The 21806-nt window shown below is 35.1% G+C and overlaps 2 protein-coding genes, 1 non-coding gene and 1 pseudogene across 10 annotated transcripts; all 4 read right to left on the bottom strand.

The window, feature by feature from the left end:
• Nucleotides 1-1692: 1692 nt before the first annotated feature.
• Nucleotides 1693-13076, bottom strand: LOC145642329 (paired amphipathic helix protein Sin3-like 2). Of its 6 annotated transcripts, none has more exons than XM_081693462.1 (24): nt 12658-13076; nt 12491-12566; nt 11826-11987; nt 11516-11696; nt 11331-11429; nt 11056-11226; nt 10669-10975; nt 10292-10428; nt 8696-8774; nt 8545-8574; nt 8142-8329; nt 7902-8056; nt 7517-7644; nt 7138-7392; nt 5646-6278; nt 5377-5468; nt 4677-5267; nt 4141-4232; nt 3920-4058; nt 3675-3827; nt 3406-3569; nt 2915-3026; nt 2220-2392; nt 1693-2073 (listed from the first exon to the last, which is right to left on the bottom strand). In XM_081693462.1, the coding sequence occupies exons 2-23, from the start codon at nt 12562-12564 to the stop codon at nt 2252-2254; spliced, it is 4083 nt and encodes a 1360-aa protein (XP_081549588.1). In that variant the 5' UTR covers nt 12565-12566; nt 12658-13076; the 3' UTR covers nt 1693-2073; nt 2220-2251. The 6 variants fall into 6 exon arrangements, with proteins under 6 accessions (XP_081549588.1, XP_081549589.1, XP_081549590.1 ...); XM_081693463.1 differs by having other exon boundaries at nt 12722-13076; XM_081693464.1 differs by having other exon boundaries at nt 4677-5264; nt 12658-13075.
• A 2216-nt stretch (nt 13077-15292) lies between these two features.
• LOC145556596 (basic leucine zipper 23 pseudogene) lies at nt 15293-17901 on the bottom strand (annotated as a pseudogene). Of its 2 annotated transcripts, XR_014091905.1 has the most exons (3): nt 16134-17901; nt 15995-16025; nt 15293-15732 (listed from the first exon to the last, which is right to left on the bottom strand). The product of XR_014091905.1 is annotated as a basic leucine zipper 23 pseudogene, transcript variant X2 (transcript). The 2 variants fall into 2 exon arrangements; XR_014091904.1 differs by lacking the exon at nt 15995-16025 and having other exon boundaries at nt 15295-15732.
• A 613-nt stretch (nt 17902-18514) lies between these two features.
• On the bottom strand, nt 18515-21720 carry LOC145556595 (uncharacterized). The gene is made up of 2 exons (XM_081618248.1): nt 21295-21720; nt 18515-19124 (listed from the first exon to the last, which is right to left on the bottom strand). Exons 1-2 carry the CDS (start codon nt 21599-21601, stop codon nt 18781-18783), a joined length of 651 nt encoding a protein of 216 aa, XP_081474374.1. The 5' UTR covers nt 21602-21720; the 3' UTR covers nt 18515-18780.
• LOC145557209 (small nucleolar RNA Z279/snoR105/snoR108) lies at nt 20573-20680 on the bottom strand. The gene has a single exon (XR_014092259.1). It is a non-coding gene; the product is annotated as a small nucleolar RNA Z279/snoR105/snoR108 (small nucleolar RNA).
• Nucleotides 21721-21806: the final 86 nt, after the last annotated feature.

Genomic DNA, 21806 nt, shown 5'->3' with positions numbered 1-21806 from the left:
TGGCGCGTACATGGGTGACGGTGGGGACATGGCTAGAAACCGGGGAAGGAGGTAAATTTGCCGATTAGCTTTTTGTTTTGAATTTAAGTTTTTTTTAAAAAAAAAAATTTCGGTGGCTGGTAACCGGCGCTCAAAACCGATTGACCGCCACCGGTAACCGACCGTCAAAACCGGTTGACCGTGCTGGTCAATCGGTTTGACCGCCGGTTACCGGTGGCGGCCAACCGGTTTTGAGTGTCGTTAGCCAGCAATTTTTTTTTTTAAAAAAAAACTTTTTTTTTTTATTCAAAACTTATTCTAATTAATTGTTATTATTATTACAAAATAATTGTAATTAATTTTATTTCTATTGTTGTAGATAATTATATTGATTAACTGTTATTATTCTTGGCAATCTGGTGTAGATGGTGGTGGTTGACGCGGTGGTTGTGGGTTTGTAGTGGTCGACATGGTGGCGTGGGTGGTACCGGTGGTGTGATTAGATTGGTGGTGGTTGATGTGGTTGCTTAAGAAGTGGTGGATGGAAATCATGGAATGAGGTTAAGAGAGAATATGGGGAAGATTTTAGTAAGGGCAATGTTGTCCCTTTACTTGAAATGTTGGCGGTTTGATAAATTTTGTTGGCGGTATTTAGCAATTCACGTTTTGTTTTTTTTTTTTTTTTTTTGGAAACTGGTAACACAACATTTTATATTTGTTTGGATACACATAATATTGCCACGGAGTTTTTTTTTGTTCAGTTCAGCTCCTAATTTACTTCTCTTATAAAATATTCATTTCAGTTTAGCTCAGCTCAATTCAGTTCAGTTCAGCTGAGTTCTGAGAAAAGGCTTTTAATGTACACATATTGACAGCATTCTTTGATATTTTAAAGTAACTAAAAGACTTTAGTACTTTGATAATATTATAAGGGAAGTCAACGGTAATGATTAATGAGCAGAAAGTACTTTAAGTGGGATGTATAATTATTCCACAAAGGCACAAATGGCAAAAAAAAAAAAAAAAAAAAAAAAAAAAAAAAAAAAAAAATATTCACAGGAATTTTACATTTTTAATTTTAAATTTTTACCATCCATATAAATAAAATTGATCCTAAGACTTTAACCAATCAAATAAGATAGGTGACATACATGTAATAAATACGGAGTATAACCTAAGGCCTGTTCTCTTCAACTTAATTCAATTCAGTTCAATAGCTTAGAAAAATAGAACAAGCACTTTCACTTAAGACGAACAAAATAAAAAATAAAAACATAGGAAAGTCAAAACGCACAAGACATATACAAGTATAAAGTTATGCACAACTTAAATTCGGTTAATGCAGATTTGTAGTCCTTGATATATAGGAGTATGCACAGAATATGTCACTTTCAATATGGGTGAGATTGATACGCCTGAGATTTGAATGACTGGTGAAAGTGACCCAACCTTTCTGTGAATTCTCTGCTGTCTTCTAGAATATTGTAGAGTATCATTGCTTCCTTTTTACTCTTTACTCTGTACTCCACAGTTCCAAATTTCTTGCTAGCCCAATCCATTACAAGATCGAGATAAATAAATACTCTATACAACAACACCGAATCCATAACCATGTTGATATTGTAATTTGAACTAATAATGTGACAACTACATTCGACAAAAGGAATACAAGCAAACTGAACAAGGGCAAGATTAATCTTGACAAAACAATACTGGGAAAAAAAAAAAAATCCATATCATAAATGTCTGAAAATCTTCTCTACAATCTGTATACACTTACATCTATATCACTAAAGGTTCCACATCCAGGAACCCATCAGACGGCGCTACAGCTGAAGATTGCAATACCTATGAGAATTCAAGAAGACTACAATATAGAGGAATTTATATAATCATACAAGTATTCTACAAGAGCATAAATCTTCACCAACTGTTTCTATGTACATCATCTCGGCCGAACCCTAAGCGCAGAAGGGTCAAGTAGATATCGTTTTCATAAACAATTGCGCTTTTCCCAGGAATGAAGAGATTTACCAGGGGAGATTCATCAATCAAGGATAACCTTGGGTGTTCCACTTTACATATTGTTAGAACCTGTAAAAAGACAGCTAGAGATGAGAATATTGACATCAACTAGAACTTTGCACATCTTTTTGGGTGCACATGGTTCAAATGTTTGCTGCATCGTAACATTGCGAGAAGAACAGAAGCAAGCTATTAATATGCAAGATAAAAGTTACCTGAATTTTACAGCATCTGTACGAGTTGTAATTTACTGGCATGCTTCAGATAAAAACTTGTGGAATTTGTTTAACTTTGTCTGGTTAAGTCTTGCACACAAATCTGATTGCGATTTTTTCCTTCTATTCTTTGCTCGGAAAAAGAAATCTTCTGTGTCCAGAACATAGGATATCTGTATGAACAGAACAGCACGATCACACATAGCAGTTGCACAAAGCAAACCAGAGATCAAAAGCAAAAATATATTAGCTGAATGGTATATCTGGTAGGATATAAAGTATGCCAGCCATACATGCGATCAACATTACCAATTCACAAAACTGAGTGGAGATGTCTTTCAAAGGCACAGATGATTGTAATCTCTCATTGCAAGTTGGGCTAATATCAATATCCTAACTAAGATGAACACTGAAGCATGCTCTAGTAGCAATGCAGCGTCATCAAGCAAACAGGAATTTTTCACAAGGAAGTTCTATGAGAAAACATGGAGGAACAAATGGCCAGAATTAAATAAAAAAAGATAGTAATCAGATACTTATAATTGCATTAAATTATTTCAACAGACACACAGTTCAACTTGTGTGGCAGAAAAGAGTGGTATTTTCACCAGAAAGAAAATGAGATGTTACTTGAAAAGCTAACCAACAGACTGACAGAGCATTCCATGCACAAGTGACAACAAAGTGAAACACACCTTGGATGAACTGCAAGCTATTTTACATTCCAAGCCATTAAATAACTGAATGCCCTCCATAGCTTTTGACGTGGCCAAATATTCATCAAGTCCAGTATACTTCTTTTTGTTCCTGCATCAGAGGGCAGGTGAACCAATGATAAAAGGACTTCCAGAGGAGATCAAAGAAGTAATACGCTTAACTTCAGAAAAATTATGTAGTTTAAAGAGCATCCGTCTACCCTCCTTTCTCACTCCAAACCCTCTTCCCAGATCCCAGCCATAATGTACTGTTTTAGAAATATGGTGAAAATCTTGAAATCACCAGGCATTTTTTTTTTTTTTTTTTATTTTTTTTTTTCTTATTTAAAGATAAAGAACCATGAGAAGCAAGAACAAAGAAATTTGAAAACCATAGCAGAAGATAAAATATTTATGCCATCCCTATGGAAGAGCACATACATATTTATATCTAATTTTCAGTAATTAGCTATGAACATAGAAATTAATACCTCTGCAGCATGATTCCTTGGGATTCTTTTCTACTGGAGACAATTGAGAGAAAATCATTGTACAGATAAGCTGCAAAGTTAGGTTCTAGAGAAACTGCAACCATCTCAGGCTTCTCGTTTCCACTGTCCATCAGCTGAATTGACAAGCGAGCAGGGGAAGAGGACTAGAGGCACAAAAATAAGTAAATATTTTTTCAAAAAAAACACGGCATAGAAATATCACGAGCTATATGCTAAATACAAAAAAGAGCTGAGAATCAAAATCTTACAAACTCAAACCGGTAAATATTGTCTTCGTGCAGTAAAACACGTGCATTTTCATGATAGACTGAATCAACAAACTTTCCAGGTTTCCGTGATTTTTCATACTCATACAGTTGGAGAAGCTTATTGTCCATCTCATCAGTTGCAACAGCTTGAAGCTGTATGAAAGAAAGATCAGAAAAGAAAACATTAAACATAGTTCTTTTCCCCTTTTATCTTAATACAAAAAGATTGGGTCAGAGCATCATACCTGCTTTACAAGTTTATATATCAGTTTGTCCAATGTAAATAACACATATGACTGATTTCCAAGAATAGCCCGGCAATCATCCTCAAACTTTGAATTATCAGATGAACCATCAAGCAGATAGTAAAGGGCTGTCATAAAACTGCAAAGAAATCAAAGTCACAATCTATCAAGCACCAAATAAAAGTATGATTCCATTGACTGTAGTATAAATGCTTCATTACCTAGCATATGGATCTGAAGGGCTAGAATCTTTCGAATTTCTCCATTTTGTTTCGGAGTTTGTTTTAGCAGCAAATAGCCTTTCGTACAATGTCTGGTATGACAACATCACAGATCAAGTAACTCCAATTAGTTTAGTCAACAGAAAAAAGTTAAGAGATGACGACACACGGTCCATTTGGTAGATGGTAATTAATGGCGGCAATAATTTTACATGAAAAATTTTAAAAATTGTCACATAGCAATGACCATGGAATATAACTCCATCCCCAAACATATGTATTACGTCATAGATTTCCATTACCACTCAATACCACCTCTATAGTGGTAATGGTGTGGGCTGTAATGGAAATTTATAAGTAAATACACATTATGGATGAACAAGTGTTTTCAATTTATCATGGACATTGTCATGAGTCTACAAAATCATGTATAAATTCATTAGCATTACCACCTTTTATTACCAACTATAAAATGGGCTGTTAGATGCAGAAGAAATGATAAAAAGAAATCAAGAACAACAGGAACATGTTCTTACTCGATGGAGCCTAAGTAGGACATAAAAATTATCATTTCCGTAAAAAACTCTAGAATCTTTCTTCTCAATGTCTCGAGAAACCAAAGACACATGTTTCGCAAGAGGCTTAACTGACAACAGAAAACGTTCAGATAATGGCAATGGGCTTGCATCACCACCTGAATAGTGCACTTCAGCTTCACCTTCACTCTCAGCCTTACCTTCAATCTCATCATGTTCAACATCTTCCTCTTCTTCATGTTCCTCCCTAGAGCACTCGTCACCAGCAGATTCACTGACAGACATATCATCACCAGCCTCAGATGCATTTTCACTGTCCTCGTCATCAGCATCTGCATCATTTTCTACCCCTGCATCCTCGCCATTGCCAACTTGAGGATTCTGGTTGTCTGTATTACGTTTTACTTGCCCAGTTTGTGCCTCTCCATATGCCGCGGAGTTATCTTCCTCAATATCACCATTTGGTGACAATTCGCCTTCTTCTTTTTCAACTTTGGGTTGCCCAGTAGATTCTTCAAGGCGCTGATTCACTTTAGAGCCTTGGGTGAAGTTTCCATTGACCAGCGTGGCAGCTGTAGCATCCGTAGCCTGCTTGGCATCACAGGGCATTTGAAAGTCAGCAGAGAAGATAAATAAAAGACATGCGATCAGCTTCATAAAAAAATATTCTATAAATGAATTGAATACAAACATGACGTACCATTGATCGTGCTTGAATAGCATCAATAGAACTCTTGGGACCCTGAGAATCTTCATCACCATTGTCTGGCTTCAATATGATTGATTGAGAACCTTCAAAATGTCAATTCTCAGTATCGTAAAAGCCATAATAGTTACAAAAGGTAAACTGGTAAAGTATTTAAGTCCTTAACAAACATTGCACATCTATATAGTATACTGATGATAGGTACACTCCCTAAATATTTCAATTAGAGAAACTTAAAGTTTATGTCTGAGCATGATTCCAACCTGATGGTAGTTCTGTATTGCTTCTACCATGGCGACTTTCTGCAGCACTTTGAGGTGATGCACTGGAACTAAATAACCGTTCAGCTGCACTAACATCATTTAACGTCTTTGGCTGGGCATCAAATGACGAACCTTCTTTACCCACTGCATCTGATTCACAAAAACTAAGCTCTCTTGCTGTAGCATCACCATTAGTCCTAGAACATTTAGCAGCATCAGCAAGTGAGTTTTCTTCACTATTTACATTCAATTTCATCTGTCTAGGCTTCACAGTTGCAGCATCAGTTGCAGGACTCCCAAGCATTTCTGATACAGCACCATTTCTTGTAGGCCGTTGCCGAAATTTAACATCTTCAACACCTTCAGCAACATGAGTCCGAGACGTAACGCCAAGAATGGGCTCCAAGAAGGTAGTCCAAAGCCTCATCACTTTGTTTAGTTGCTCTTTGGTTGTCAAAACCTCCTCACAAGAAAACTTTATTAGTTTATACAAGTCTTCATGAACGTCACTATCATGATACTCAAAGTCAAAATGAGGGACCAACGGCCTTTTGTTTCCAGCAGCAACCGCCAAAAGCATACAATCCTCATTTTGCATATTCTCTTTGATGTCTTTGATTTCTGCAATCAAGGCTGTTACAGAAAAGGTGTTAAATTAAAAGCTAAATAAAAGTAAAAAGAAAAACAAATTTAACACTCATATAGACTACTTCAAGATTTTTAGGAAATTGTGTTGTGCTTAAGCCTAAAATGCAGCTTGAATGTCATAATGTTCCTTTTCATACTAAGAACCATACAGCAGGAATCACCAATAAAAAACAGTAAATTTAAAAATGCAGACTAGCTCAATCTAAACTTTGTAATTTTAGATAAAACAACTAGATATAAGACATGACAATTAAAAAAGACAAACATTATGAGAAGAACTAGATATAAAAAGGCAAACACATTCATTATGAGAACCTTTTTTTAGAAGAAATTAGCATTACAAAACAGTGATTTAAGAAATGCAGACTAGTCCCCTGTCTTTCAAATGATGTAGCAACTAGATATAAGACGAGTCAGTTAAAGAGAGAAAAAAATAAATAATAAAATAACAAATAAATGGCACTGTCGAAAATAGTCCCCTGTCTTGGAAGAAAATCACCAGGGAGAATTCTCAAGATACTTTCGAGCTATGACTTTTTTACTTTTTCATAAAACCTTTAACACAGGAAAGTTAACAACACACATACAGACTGACCGTTCAGCCTTTCCTCACTGATAAAGTAATAAGTTCATCACTACTACAACAGAAGAGGAAAGGCTAAGTCTGGCAATGAAAAGGCTCAATTAACAAATTAAAAAAAATGAAACAAAAATACAATCCCTATGTAGCAGTCGGTCTGCATTGCACTCAATTTTGAGGTGCGAAGGACAATTCAAGGAAAGATCATGTATACAAAGCACCAGCAATAGTCTGATACTAAAGTGGATCAAAAAAATTACTCACCCTTTGCACTCAAGTTCTTGGAATCTTGCTGCTTGAAATAGAAGCTTCTATGATCAAGTGACTTGTAGTGGTTTCTTGCATATATGTCAGCCCAAACCTTGTTAAAGTCTGTACGACACTTAGTCCACTCTTCTTGTTTCTGCTTAAGTCGAGTTAATACTACAGGCAACGCAAGAGCTTGATTTTTACGCAATATGTCCATCACATCCAAACCATGGTCACCATAAAGACGCTCTATGCACCTCAAATTTAGAGCTGTATGAGACAAAAACTCTATTATACAAAAAGGAAAAGGAAATGCAAATTTCAAGTTTCATATACTACGTAATAGAGTACTTGTAGTTCCAAGTGGTAAAAGGAGCAGAAAAAAAGACCATACGTGTAAAGTAGTCCTCAATACGAATAAGACCATCTGAGCTGATCATGTTACTATTAACATTGTTTAGTAGATCCTCCACACGTTTGGCAGTAGAGCTCACAGACTCCAGCAACATGTCTAACTCAAATCTGAACACAAAAGATAAAAATTCTGATTCAGAACAGAAATTAGGAAGATGATATCGCAAGTTTAACCTAAAAGGCAAAAGTCAAAGTTCACAGAAACATCAATGGTAGATGGACCAAAACAAGAGCTCACATCAAGTAAAAGCTTGTGGAGGCATTTAAACACACACACACACGGAAAATTGTAGATGGAGAAAAGCTAATTTAAAAATAAAAAATTGTGACAAAAAGATGTAAATCAATACACTGCAACTGCTTACCTGTCATCTTCACATCTAAAAAGGCTTTCCTCATATTGGTTTCTGCGCATGTGTTTAAAGGAGTAGTCCTCACTTCCTGAGGTCACAGAAACCCAATAATCATTCAAAACCTGTGCACCGATTTCTGATCGTTGGCTTGCAGTTGGTATTGGATACTGTGGTGGGAAGAAAACCATAGTGAATTAGTGCACATCTCAATTAAACCAAGGGAAACAATAGCTGATAGGCATTATAACATACATCATCAGGTAAAAGTCGATAGCTTGGTGTGCAGCGTTCACAATTAGAAAGATCAAGTTCTTGGATCGACTTAGAAGTATATTCCCTATTAGGTTTTTCTTTAGCTGGATCTAACTCACGCTTGGGCCCTTTATCTTTCTCATCCACCCTAACTTGTCTTGGCAAATGTCCATCACTTAATAAAGACTCTGCAGCTCAAACCACATTCCATTAAACTCACTGATAAATTGAGTACAATTAATAATGTAAATAATATACGAGGAATCACAACAAAAATTATCCTTATTAATAATGAAGATTTTCAAAAAATAACATGACCGAAGTTCTTCTAAGAATCTGCCACACATTATGCTATGTATATCAACTCACAAAGAGATACAAGAAAATGATTATAAATACTTACTTCTGCCTAAAACACCGGCAACGTATCCTTCTGCAAATCGAAACAATAAGTAAGAGGTAAGAAACCAGAGGAAAACACACACACACACCACCACCACCACCACCACCACCAAAGAGAACTAGGGCTTGAGCACTTAAAATTCAAATCTTACCTAGATGATTCTCAGAACGCTCCAAAAATTCATTAAATCCCTCCATAAGATCCGGGTGCTTCCCCAGCAGATCAGCAACCTTAAATGATAAACTAGAGTCATCAAAGACCTTAAAATTAAAGCAGCATCCCATTCAATACAATGTGACCCTAACTTGTCTTGGTTACAGTAAGCATGGCCCAATGAAAAAAAAAAAAAAAAAAGTTGAGCAGTTACCTGTTGCCACAATCTTCCCTTCCCCACCCCAAAAGTAAAAAATAAGTTCCTCCACCTTTATGAGAACCAATCATTACAGTAGCCCAAATCTATAAATTTTTACCATCGTAAATCACCTGAAAAGAATTGTTTGATTTATGGCAGCTATGTCTATTGTGCATTCTTAATTTGACTACTTTGTAGCCAAGATAGTAAGGAGCATAAGATATATTTGGGACTTTTAATGAAAACTCCGTCTTCAATAGCAGACAAAAACTTTGGGATATTGTCCTTGTTTGCAAAACATCTCTCTCAGAAAACACACACACACACTGTAATTGATGTAAGTGAGAAAATTGATTTTTTTTTTTTCCCCTTTCCATGGGAACTTAGTAACTTACCCATCAAAAAATGACACTGAATTGACCAACAAAACAATTTAAGGCAGCCAACACCTAGGTAGTAGACATTAAAAAAAAAAATAAAGAACCTTGTCTTGAATGAAATGTGGCATTGCAAATGGGGTCAATGAAGTATATCAGGGCAAAAAAAAAAAAAAAGTCATGTGGCAAAAGTAAATTAAACCTCAACCAACCAAACAAGCTCCACATTTGGGAGCGGGTCAGGTCGTTTAATTTAGAGCTGAAGCATAAAAAGTAAAGAGTTTGATCGACCGTTTAGACTTCAGAACATCAAATAATATTAATTTATCTCAAGAAAACTAGAATACCTAGCAACTTGACCACATCTATCTAGCGAGTGGAAGTCAGAGTCATAATGGAAAATGCTTGTTAAAATTAAATTTAATCAAGACAACCCAATAACCACCCTACTGAACATGACTTTGGCTTACAAAGTTTTCTCCTCTCTGGGAAATAATACTGGAGACTGATAACAAGTAAAAGGCAGATGACTTAGAAGAATTTAGCAATTTGTAGATGCCTCACTAGGTAGGGTGAATTCATCATGGACATTACTCCTAGCAGCTGATAATTTCAGGATCCTTATGCCTCAGGTAATAGTCAAATGTGAAATCTACTCCTTTCTTGTGATTCGTAATCCAAGATAATATAACAATCAATATGAGCCATGCAATTATAAGATTTTTGGTCCACAATAATGTTTACAACCATAGAGAAAAGCAAGCAAATGTCTATAAAATGACACAGCTCAAACCAGCTTCTAATGAATGTGTAGAACCATCAATATGAGCCATGCAATTATAAGAGTTTTGGTCTACAATAACATTTACAACCATAGAGCAAAACAAGCAAATGTCTATAAAAGGACACAGCTCAAACCAGCTTCTAATAAATGTGCAGGAAACTATAATGCGGAAAACAAAAATTCCCAATGAACAAAGATATCATGTTTCTTAAGCAAAGACTGATTAATACATACCAAACTTTGCAATTCATTTCGGGTGATTATTTCTGTAGTATATATATGCAAACACTTCAGGAATGCCTGATGATCATCTTCATTAGCCAGTTTCTCCTTGACCTTCTCAATAAAACTAAATGCTTCAGGATGCATGCCTAAAACAGCATCAATCAGAAGACATATCAGAAATCCGATGAATTGAGTAATAAATATTACAAGTCAATTTGAGATAAGAAGAAAAATCCACAAGTTTAGATTTCCACGTCAAGTCACATAAAAGATAAAGTGCAAAAATTCAACAGCAAATTCATCAGCAAGACCTCTAGCATTGGCAAATAACTGAAATAAGTACATGCATAAGCATCGCAACATATTTGCCACATCATTAGACATACTTTTCATACCAGCTTTGTCATCTGAAGATGCCAAAAGGGAATTTGCTCCAAAACCTTCAACTTTGCGTGTAGGCTTTCTTTTGTCGGGAAGACGTTGGCTGTTGAAATCCCTATTGTTATCGTGCTCAGGTTCTCTATCATCCAGATCACGATTCCTCCTTTCACGATTATCCTTATCACGCTTCCTCTGATCCTTGTGTGACTTTATTGCCCCTCTATCTTCATCCAAGTCAGGGCGCTCAACACTATGATCATGCTCAAGATGGGAAGAGCCAACTCTATCCTTAGTTTCCTTACGCAGGCGCTGCTATGATTAACAGATGATAACAATCAAATAGGACAATGGCATTTATGTACAATCATAGAGCCAAAATTGAAATTAATTACCTTATCCAGATGCATCTGTCGTGAAGGCACAGCAGAGCTTCTTTCATCAAATCGAGGTAAACTACTTCGAATGTGCTGAGAATGGTGAACAGTTGCTGACGATGAATTATCAGGTAAGAATCTAGTAAACTCTTCTAAAAGATCTGGGTGGTCTTCAAAAAGTTGTGAAACCTGCAAAATAATTATAGAGACAGAAGCAAATAAAATTAACAGCAATATAACAGAAAATAGCCAATTAGCCATGATATAATACTGAAGAAAGGCCAACAACTTACCTCATCATAAACTTCACTGATGTTTTTATGCTCCTTACGATACATATTCAATATATCAAGGAAAGATTTATACACTTGCTCATCATTATGAAATCGCTTCTGCATGAGGAAGGAAGGAGAGAGAGACTGTCAATAGGAAGCTAAAATGTCAAGCTTTAATGGACGGAAAAGGTATAAATGCCTACCTTTATCTTGTTGACAAAATTTATAGCCTCATCAAACTCCACAGCTTTTTTTGGTGGAGGCTCCTCATTATCCAAGGTAATCTCATAACCCTTAGGAAGAAAAGTATTAAATCCATAAATCAGGTTATTGTGCCCCTTGAATAGTTCCTTTACCCGAGCTATGACACCCTCGGTGTCAATTCTGCACATAATAAGAAAACCAATAACATTTTACAACTTTGCAAATGGAACTAACAGCCATCTATGTATTTTCACTACGGTCACATACAAAATTACAAAGCTTAAACCTAGAATAAAATAAAAATCTTACCTTTGTGCCTTAAAATCTTTCATGACCTCAAGGAAGTGGTCATATTTATCCCTTTGATCCTGAAACATCTCTTTCACTTCTTTAAGATATTGAAGGGCGTCATCTGTTGTCAACTTCTGTCCAATGCCCCCACTTCCACCATTGTTCTGAGGTTGCCCATATCTTCACAGAAACACAAAAAAAAAAAAAAAAAAAATGTCAACCAAATTCATGCAAAGCAATCTCAGCCGAATTCAACAACCCTAACCATCTCATCTCACTTCACTCAAAACTAGGAAGAAAGATCAAGGCATGAGAGGGAAAAAATCATGAAACTCCAAGCACGTTTTGCAGCCCTAAATACAAGTCTTGAAGTCCCAATTAACATAAATGTGCATCCCTCTATGCTCTCAAGAGTAAGCTTTACAAAATTGTAATCATAACCATAAATTTCACCAAAATGAACTTTAGGGTTCTGCTAACCAAACTACCATAATCTCCAAAATTAGGTTTCAAACTTAACAATTCCCAATTACCAATAGAAAATTTAGCACAACCCTTGTTTCAAATTAACAATTTATACAACATGAATTTCCCACAATAACATGATCAACAATACAATTAAACAAAATTCTATTACAATAACTTTCCTAATTTAGAAACAGAACAAATTATGGAAAACTCACGATTCTCCTCGAGAAGCACCAAAAGGTCGTTTAAATTGAGAGCCAGCAAAGCTCTCATCTCGTAATCTCTTCATTTCTGTAAATAAACCAAAAATCATCAAAAATTCGCAAAATATACAAACTCCATAACCATAATTTGCTCAATTATTCAAGAAACAATTCTTAACCTTTATGTTTCTCCAATGATTCAGCAAACAAAAAACAATAGCAAAATTGGGTATTAGATCTAACCCTAAAAGGGTATCAGAGAACACTTCACAAACAATAAGATCACCAACAGAGCAAAACCCCAATTGGGTAAAAATCACTTAGTTTAAATTTACAACACAACCCCTTTTGATTTTTCAGAGTAATTAGTGAAAAATTTCAGTTGTTTTCAAAGTATTTGCTCGAATAAACCAAGTTGAAATTGGAGTTTTGAAAATTTAGTTCGAAGCAAAAAACAGGTGAATGTAATATGAAGAAGAAAATTGGTACGAAGTTGAGAGAAGTAGAGAGAGAAAATGAAGGAAGAAAGGGTGAAGACGAGCGAAGAGTTCTTTTTATTTTGCTTAACAAAAATTTCTTACGTGATGTATTATGAGTTTATAAAAAAATAAAAATATAATGTCATATATTTAAAGGGGTTTAATACTAGTAGTATTCCAATTTTGATTTGAATTAACAAAATATTATTATGATTAGGTGCATTTTTCCTATGTTACTTAGGAAAAATTATTTTTTTTTTTTTTTTTTGAGAAAGCAGGAAAAATTATATTCTAGCTAATATTTTGCAATATATTATTATATACCTAATACATATAGTATATACAGCTAATACGAGTATATCGGATACATAAAGATATTTTATATCGTGTTCTATAGTTTAAAGATGTATATCAAGTACTGTAGGTAGTAATTATCATCGATTGTGACTATCGAGAAAATAAAATTATTATTACAGTCTGTTTTTTTTTTTTTTTTTTGGTGTGTTCCATCCGGTTCACCCTTTGGGCTAATCCGGATTCGGGGATCAGTTCTGGGTGGTTAGGTTCCAGTGCCCTCCCGATTGTTGTTGCGGGGGATCGAACACGGGTCCTCCCTACCAAGTGTAGTCCCAATCACCACTACACCAACAACCAATTGTTCTAAGACTTTTAACCTTATAATATTATATAAGCTTAATAAATTTCAAAGACACTCGATTATCAAAGTATTTTACCCTTATTAGCTCATGGGCTAAATCGCCCTGAAAAAGCCTTGCAAACATAGTTGGTATATTTGGCCTAAAATGGTTTGACCATATATTTACATCTATTGACAAATTTGCATGTATTTTATGAATCTGTGCAAAGAATGAAAAACATTATTAGTATAAGACTCAAGCTACATGTATGGTCCATCTAAAATTCAAATAAGATTAGTTTTGATAAGGGTTATGAAGTACAAATTACAACTAAATAAGTTCAGATAAGTTCAAATTTAGTTCGGTTAACTTCACATAATTAATTGAAAACTAGGTAAAGATAACATATCCTTAATCCAGACCTAGTTTTTTTTTTATTATAACTATTGAAGATACATACAGAATTTTGGGCCTGTTCACATTTATTGAACTAAGCTTAACTGAACTGGACTGAACTAAATAGAGCTTAAATGAATATTTTATGAGAGAAGGAAATTAGGAGCTGAACTGAACTTAACTAGAATTAAGCTAAAATGAACCGGCCCTTTGTCTAGTCTAAATCTTAAACCAACTTTAACAGTCCGGGCATATTTCAATCCTACACTAGTCCAATCTTCAAGCCTTGAATTTTCAAACTTTCAATTTTTGACCTAGTTTAGTTTATTTTGTCTTGATTCCAAATTGGTGAATACGTTTACGCATGTCTTTTTATTAATTCACCTGTTATTTTTATGTTTAAGGATAAAAAATAACACTAATTCTGTATCATTAATGACTTTATAAGTGAGCACTAAATAATTATTGACTATCTAATAGAAATATGCCTATATATTAGTTCTAAAAAGCACTAACTTAAATGAAGATCACATTGACACTATTGACACCACTTCAATACTAAACCAAAGTTCATTAACTAGGTAGGATCAAGTGCTACATGGATCAGCCCATAGCTTTGTTAGAAAAGACGTATACTCAACTATTGCCTATCTTTTAAGTTTTAAACGCCATGTTGAACTTTTATAATCATACTTTCAGTGATTTTGGCAATTGTCAAAGGGGAAAAAAATTAAAGGGTCAATCAGTCAAATGCTCCAAAGGACACCCAAGTGAAATTTTTATACATTAAATTTCATTAGCCTAAAAATAAGGTAAATAAAAGATCAATTTTTACCATTTCAATGGCAAAAGAATTAAAACAATGCAAGAAACACGGTTGGTGACATTTTAAATGATAAATTTTCATTAACTATATGCTATTAATTTGCCAAATTAGACCAACTTACGATCTTGCACTTTAAAGGGTTTTTATTTTTATTTTTTTTATAACAATGATTCAATGAAACCTTGGCTGTTGTCAAGAAACAAAAAAAAAAAAAAAAACAATGAAACCTTGAAAAAGCAGTATACAATTTAGACACCAACTTTCACTACTCTTGAGATCTGCCTGGTTTGGAAGGTAAGCAGGGATCAGGTTGCTCGGGCTCATAACTTGGCAAATGAATGTCGCGTTAACGGTTGTACTTTTACTATTTAGGCTCTTTGCGGTTTGCTGTTGTCAAAAAAAAAAAAAAAAAAAAAAACTTTCACTACTCAAACTGTCGAACATTCCATTTTCCATTGTGTAATAAAGTTAGGCTGTAGAAAGATAGGACTGATGCCAATAGTATCTTTACAGCCCTACACCGATTACCATCAATTTTTAAGTATTAACCAAAGAGGAGCTTTTAGATGATTCATGAGATGAACTAAGAGGATCCAATCCTTTATGTTTAAGGGAAAAATAATCCTCTCCCCCTCCTTCCTCTATCTTCTGCCCTTTTCCATCACAGTCAAGCTGCCGAGATCAATGGGGCAATGTTTGACAGTGGTGGTGATTGGTGAACATAGGTCTTGTTCATGGAGGATTGGTGATGACCTTACTGGTGGTAAGTACGTGGCAGTTTGTACTCTCCAGTCGTACAAATATAGGTGGCACGAGTACTGGGGGATGGGGATTGATGTGGTGGTATGAGAGTCAGTGTGATGGATTAGGGAAGACCAAGGGTGTGCAGCGAGGTTACCATTTTGGCCATGGGACCTGCAAGGATAAAACTTGTAACATGTCTTGTTTGGGCGACAGATTGAAGGGGGCAAATGACCAAAAAAGCAAGCAACATATAGAAAGTCAGAGAGCTGCACTTAGAGCAAGACAGCATTACAGCACTTAATAAAGATTCCAAAGACACCATGAATTTGTCCTCCATCATCTAAGTATGACTAATTTCACAACTAATGAACACAAATGTATCCCAATACAAGAACAAAGTAACAATAATACTAGAAGTAAATCCAACACATACCCTATTGAGGAATGAATACAGCCGGATTCACCTTCCACAGCAAGAACTTGGGAAGTCAGTAATTACAATGGTATGGATAATTATATATGCAAGGCAAAAAGTCATAACTATTACAAACGCATGAGATAAGAGTCCTCACATTTCCATGACTAAGAACAAACACCAAAAATCTGATGCTCAGATACATATCTGATATCCCCTCGGGCTCAGTGTAGCGCCTCTTGTTGTGTAATTTGTCTGTACTCTATACTAATTCACAAGAAAAATTAGACAGCAGGAAATATGTACAAATCATGTCATACCATGTTATTTGATAATTGGTCGGTATTAAACACAAAGTATAATTTTCTGTGGCATTGAATTTACAATAAGACTAAACATGTGCAAATTCTAAGATCAGAGCTTATACATCTACATTACCAAGCAACAAGACCTGCAGGATGTCAAAAAACACCAACTTTTCTTACAGAAGGAGAGGGTTCCTTGCGCTATTGACTCTGATTTTTAGCAGAACCTATAGTATGATTAGTATCCATGTTTTCAAGCTGGTGATCTGAAGTACCAACCATCCCATTTTCAGTACCGTGACAATCTAAGATCACTGGTTGACAGCTTTCTTGCCATGAAAAAACAGCCTTGTTTCCTCCTTGGCCATCAACCATACTCATAGACTGGTTCTCTTGTTGAAGAAAGCACGGAACTTGAGTCTGACACTGCAGTCTGTTTGCTTTACTACTAGTAGGCTGAAATCCATAATCACCTTCTTTGAAACTAATAATATCAGTGTTACTACTGCAATGATTCTGAAACAAAAAAGTCTCAGTATCAATCTTCCCGCGAAGATCAACCAGCAGAGCCCTCAGTCTCAGTACCTCAGCCTCAAGAGCAGCCTGCCCTTGAAGCTTCCTAACTAAATGCTGATTCAAAACACGAAGTTTCCTGACTTCTTCTTCCAAATAGGCCGTATGCGCCTTCTTTTTCTCTCTGTACTTCCTAACCGCCTCTCGATTACCTAAAGGCCTTCTAGCCTTTAAAGACGAGGTCTCACACCGAGTTTTGGTATCATCCTCCGATGAAAACACCTGGGTGTGAGTGTGATAGCATGTGTGAGTATGCTCTGCATCAGGGCCAGGTGGGTTACAAGTATGAGTGTGAGTACAAGTTCTTGTATGCTTCAATAATTCATCAAATAATGAATCAACTGATGCTGATCCTCCTGGAAGACTAATATCATTATTTTTACATGTACTTGAATTCTGTAACAAGGAAGAATCAGAAGGCTCTACTTCTCCATCATCCATGTTCTGTTTTTTGGTTGGGGAATTTTATCAAACAGGTGGTGTGCGTCACTGAAATGGGAACAGAATTACACACCAAAGCATCAATCTTTTTGTGGGGTTTAGATTGGATTAACCCAAATCTTCTCCTAAGTGAACCCCTAGTTGACCAAAATTACAACAGTGAAAGAAATGGCCAAAATTGACATTACAACCAAAGAATATATGCTAAAGAAGGAAAGCAAAAATCCTTAATAAGATCATAATCTATATAAAATGTTGATTGATTGCACAAAGCATAGATTCCCAGAAATACCCACTAAAATTAGAAAGGACCCCATAATTAAGAAGATATTATGAGGCCCTTTTATCTTAATCAACAAAAATTAGGGGTTTTAGGGTGAAAATTGAATAAATTTGCCAACTTTTTTGAGATTTGAGAGTACACAGATGAAGATACTTCACTATCATTAAAGAATTTTAAGCAAAAAAACAAGATTTTGATGATTTGAGAATCCAACAAGTGTTGGAGAATCGTTTGTAGTTGTAGCAAATAAAAGCTGAAATGAGAAGCAACCAGAAATGTTCACCTTTTAGATGGAGGAAGAGACAATTTTCAAGGGAAAAAAATATTAAAGGCACTACTAATGCGAGTTGATAAAAAATGACAAATTATTATGAAATAAGTAATAAAATACTTTCTCCGTTTTCTTTTAAACGGCGTGTGATAATATTGTATATAGAGTAATAGTTACTGATATGCAGTGTCTATGCATCCGAGAGTGTACAATGGTCGTTATCTACTAGCAAGAGTGACAACATTTTCTTTTAAAAAAGGTATTAAGTCATTTTTCTACAAAATGATTAATTAAAATATAGTTACAAACTTATAATCTCTGGTTATTAAATTGCCAAATTCTTCTAAAGGCAAGAAGCAGGTGGAATTATATAAGAGCTTTGTCAAGTTGTCAATCAAACTTGTGCAAGTTTTGTACTCTTTCTTGTTGAATCTTCTCGCAGAGTAGCATTTTCAAAGTCAAATTGTAAACTTTTATGGCCTTTGAAAAACTACACTATTTATTCATATACAAAAGAACATGAAAGATCATTTTTTTTGTGTGTGTGTGTGTGAGTAAAACTATTTTATTTATGTCATCTAGTACAAACATATTGCTGAATTAAAATTACCATACAAAAAAATAGAAATTGAAAGATGATTTTATTTTGGATTAAATTCAAAATTAGCCGTCACATTAAGTACAATTTATTTAATTGACTAACACTAAAATTAAATCCACCGAAAGTACTTGCACCTGGAGTATCTCCCTTCACAGAAAGCTAATATGCTTGATTACATATTCTCGGTAATACATTTGCTCCTGGAAACAACTGAACAGTCACTGTTAATTTATTTTAAGCACATAATATAATTCTGAAACCAATATTTACACAGATGCAAACACCACCTCCATTCCATAGCAAAGAGCTCATCTTGCTTCATCTTCTTATTCACGCTGCTGGGCTTCCAATTAACTTAAATGCAGGCTTCAAATACGTTTTAGATCGAGCTTTGGCCATAACAAAATCGTCTATAATTTTCAGACCTAAGTGCTTCATTAAGACCACCTGTAGTATCTCCTCAGGATTCAGGTTGATGTGTGTTCTCATGTGCAGTTTATCATGCGAATTAGTACGTGCCATGTATATATCAGCTTCCACACGGAATTCCCTTGAGCACAATGCCTTCTCAAGTTTAGCTACTTTATTCTCTAGCTCTTTCAGTCTTTCCTTCTGAGAGGCAGCATTTTGGTCTTGCAATGAGGCCGAGACAATATCAATGATTGGACCACCCCCTACAAACAATGCCGAGTTCTGATGATCACTATATTGCAAGAAATTTTACTGCATATTGTAAAATGATACACTAAACCAATTGCACAAGGGAAAAAAGGATACTAAAAACATTTCATACTCTGCCTATTTCATCTGTTAATATAGTTCTGTAGTCTGAATATTAGAAGCGTTAGGAAGATCTTTTCTTCGTTTGTCTGTCTGTCTAAAAATGTCAATAAATGAGCCAATTGATTGAATGTAGTGTGTAACTATTTATGGTCAGTGCTAAGCTGCTGACTTTGGAACACGAAAATGTTGGGGTTTTCGAATCAGTCAATCAGATTAAACTTACTTAAAAAGCCTGATAGTTGTAACCAAGTAAGTACTACCTACAAAAACTGACTGAACACAAGGTTCAGAATTGTATTAAAGAGATAAATCAGCACAACTAACAAGTAACAACAATTTGGTGAAGAGGATAATTGAAGCAAGGATAAGCTTGACTAGCCAGACAATAAGCTAAATTCAAATCAAAACTTGGTATAACAGAAAATAAACATTCATAATAATCAACATAAATACATAATGTAGAAGTTGCCGAGACTTTTTTTTTCATATACAACATAGATATGAGATTTTAAGACAAGAGCAAACACAAGTACAACCATCCTCCACTCGATGACAAAACTCTAAATGACAAGGGCTGGAAAAGTACATGGTATATTTCCATATTTGGAAAGCCGAATTAGGTCCTTAAATCAAGAAAAAAAGATGGTATCATACTGAATTGGTTATGGGAGGTTGAGATTATCAATTCAAGAGGACTCCATTGTATCTTCAAAATTTACAATGAGCTAATTTGATTACAAAAATGTAAGGTGCACAACTAAGTAAAACCTCAATATAATCCAAATTCAACCATGAAGTCATGAACAATGAACATCACTAGTTCCTTGATGGCTCAATCTTGAAACTATTTCCTCAGTGGCATATATTTTTATGAAACACTTTCCAAAAATAGTGTTAAAACTAGAATATATCATGATATACAACAAAATCAATTAAACAAGAACCAAATCTTTGAGCATCAGGTACACCTAAACTGTAGATAAGTTGCAAGGTCAAAACAAGAGGCAAATAATCCTAAAGCTCGCGCCAAGTTAAACATCAACTAAGCACCCTACTGTAACTCTTTATTGTCTCCGAGGAAAACAGCCAACCTTCAATGAATGTTTTATGCGAGTGTTCAGTCCAACTCACAAGTGAGTAGTGACCAAATGTTTGATAAAATATGAATACTGGTAATGTTTATTTGCTTGTCAAAAAAAAAAACATAATGTTTATTTTGTGAACCCAAATCTTAATTAATAAACCATAAAAGACATTTCAAAAAAAATTTGAAAATCATTTCATTACTTTAAATACAAAAATTATATTTTTTGCAAAAACATATTTTCATACAGGAATAGGGATCAGATGGTATAAAATTGGGGTGCCCATATTGTCGTAAATAAGGCTTGGGGCGGACACCCAATTCGCAATAAAAAATGCGAAAAATGACCACTCATCATATCCCATTAACTGCCTGAAGGATCATACATTATTAATCAAACAACCTTCTGCTTATAAACACTTCACCCCCTAATACCTTCTTTCTTTAGTCAATGTGGGACTTTCCCAACATTTCGTTTTTGCTTCACTTGTACTTTATCTCTAATCTGTATCACTTATCATCTTCATTCTTTTTTCTACACTATAAGTCATTAACAAGTCCTACGGAAGGGTCATTAAGCATTAATCCTTGCCATGTTTCTTCATTAGTTGTACATTAAAAGGTGCTACCAAATACTTCGTATTATACTACATTGCAACAATGCAACGTTGAACAAATTATGGTTGTTATCATACAACAATATTCGATTCATGTCTATAAGATGTGACTAGGTTTTACGCTAGCCACCATAGACCTACCGCGACTCTCCTTCTTTATCCGGCTCGAGACCGGCAGTGTCACAACACGAAGTGGCACTCATCACAATCAGAGTTCGTTTTAATCATACACTGAATTGCACAAAAACATCGCAGCCCAAAAAGAAATTTTAATAGCACAAAATTTGACGTTCACAAAAACCTAATCAAAATTTAAACACCAGAAAAATAAAAATAAAAATTAATTGATAAGTGACATACCATAACTACGAGCAACGAAAAGAGCACTGTTTTGAACGAGAAATTTAAGGTTACGGCTTAAGAGTTGACGAATTTGATCATCGGAAAAGTAATCGTGAATTACACGCGCTTGTGTTCTAACGGCGCCGTCAACCTGCCGGCTAACATCGTAACCTTTTTGAACAACTCCGGTGACCGTCGCCGTCACCGGCGTTAAGATATCACGAATACGATTATCGGAGTAGAATTCCGTCACCTGAGTTACACGTGGTTTTTTTATTTTCAATGTGCTGGTGGCTTTGGTGATCAAGTTCTTCCACACTGCCATTGATTCTCTCCCCTCCCGCCCAATGTCTTGTTCATCAAGTATCTACTAACTAACTAACCCTTCCGATTAGTGAGTAGTTTTAATTGACGTGTGAGAGGTTATTGCTAATATGGTTTTTTTTTCTTTACCAACAACAAAAATAAATCTATTCATAAACGTAGATAAAAATATAATCTTGTGTGCTATGATTTTGCAATATAACTTT

Source organism: Chenopodium album, chromosome 8 (assembly GCF_948465745.1).
Source record: "Chenopodium album chromosome 8, dcCheAlbu1.1, whole genome shotgun sequence".
Taxonomy (NCBI): Eukaryota; Viridiplantae; Streptophyta; class Magnoliopsida; order Caryophyllales; family Amaranthaceae; genus Chenopodium; species Chenopodium album.
The sequence above is the reverse complement of the archived record's forward strand: the minus strand, read 5'-3'. Positions and strand labels throughout refer to the sequence as shown.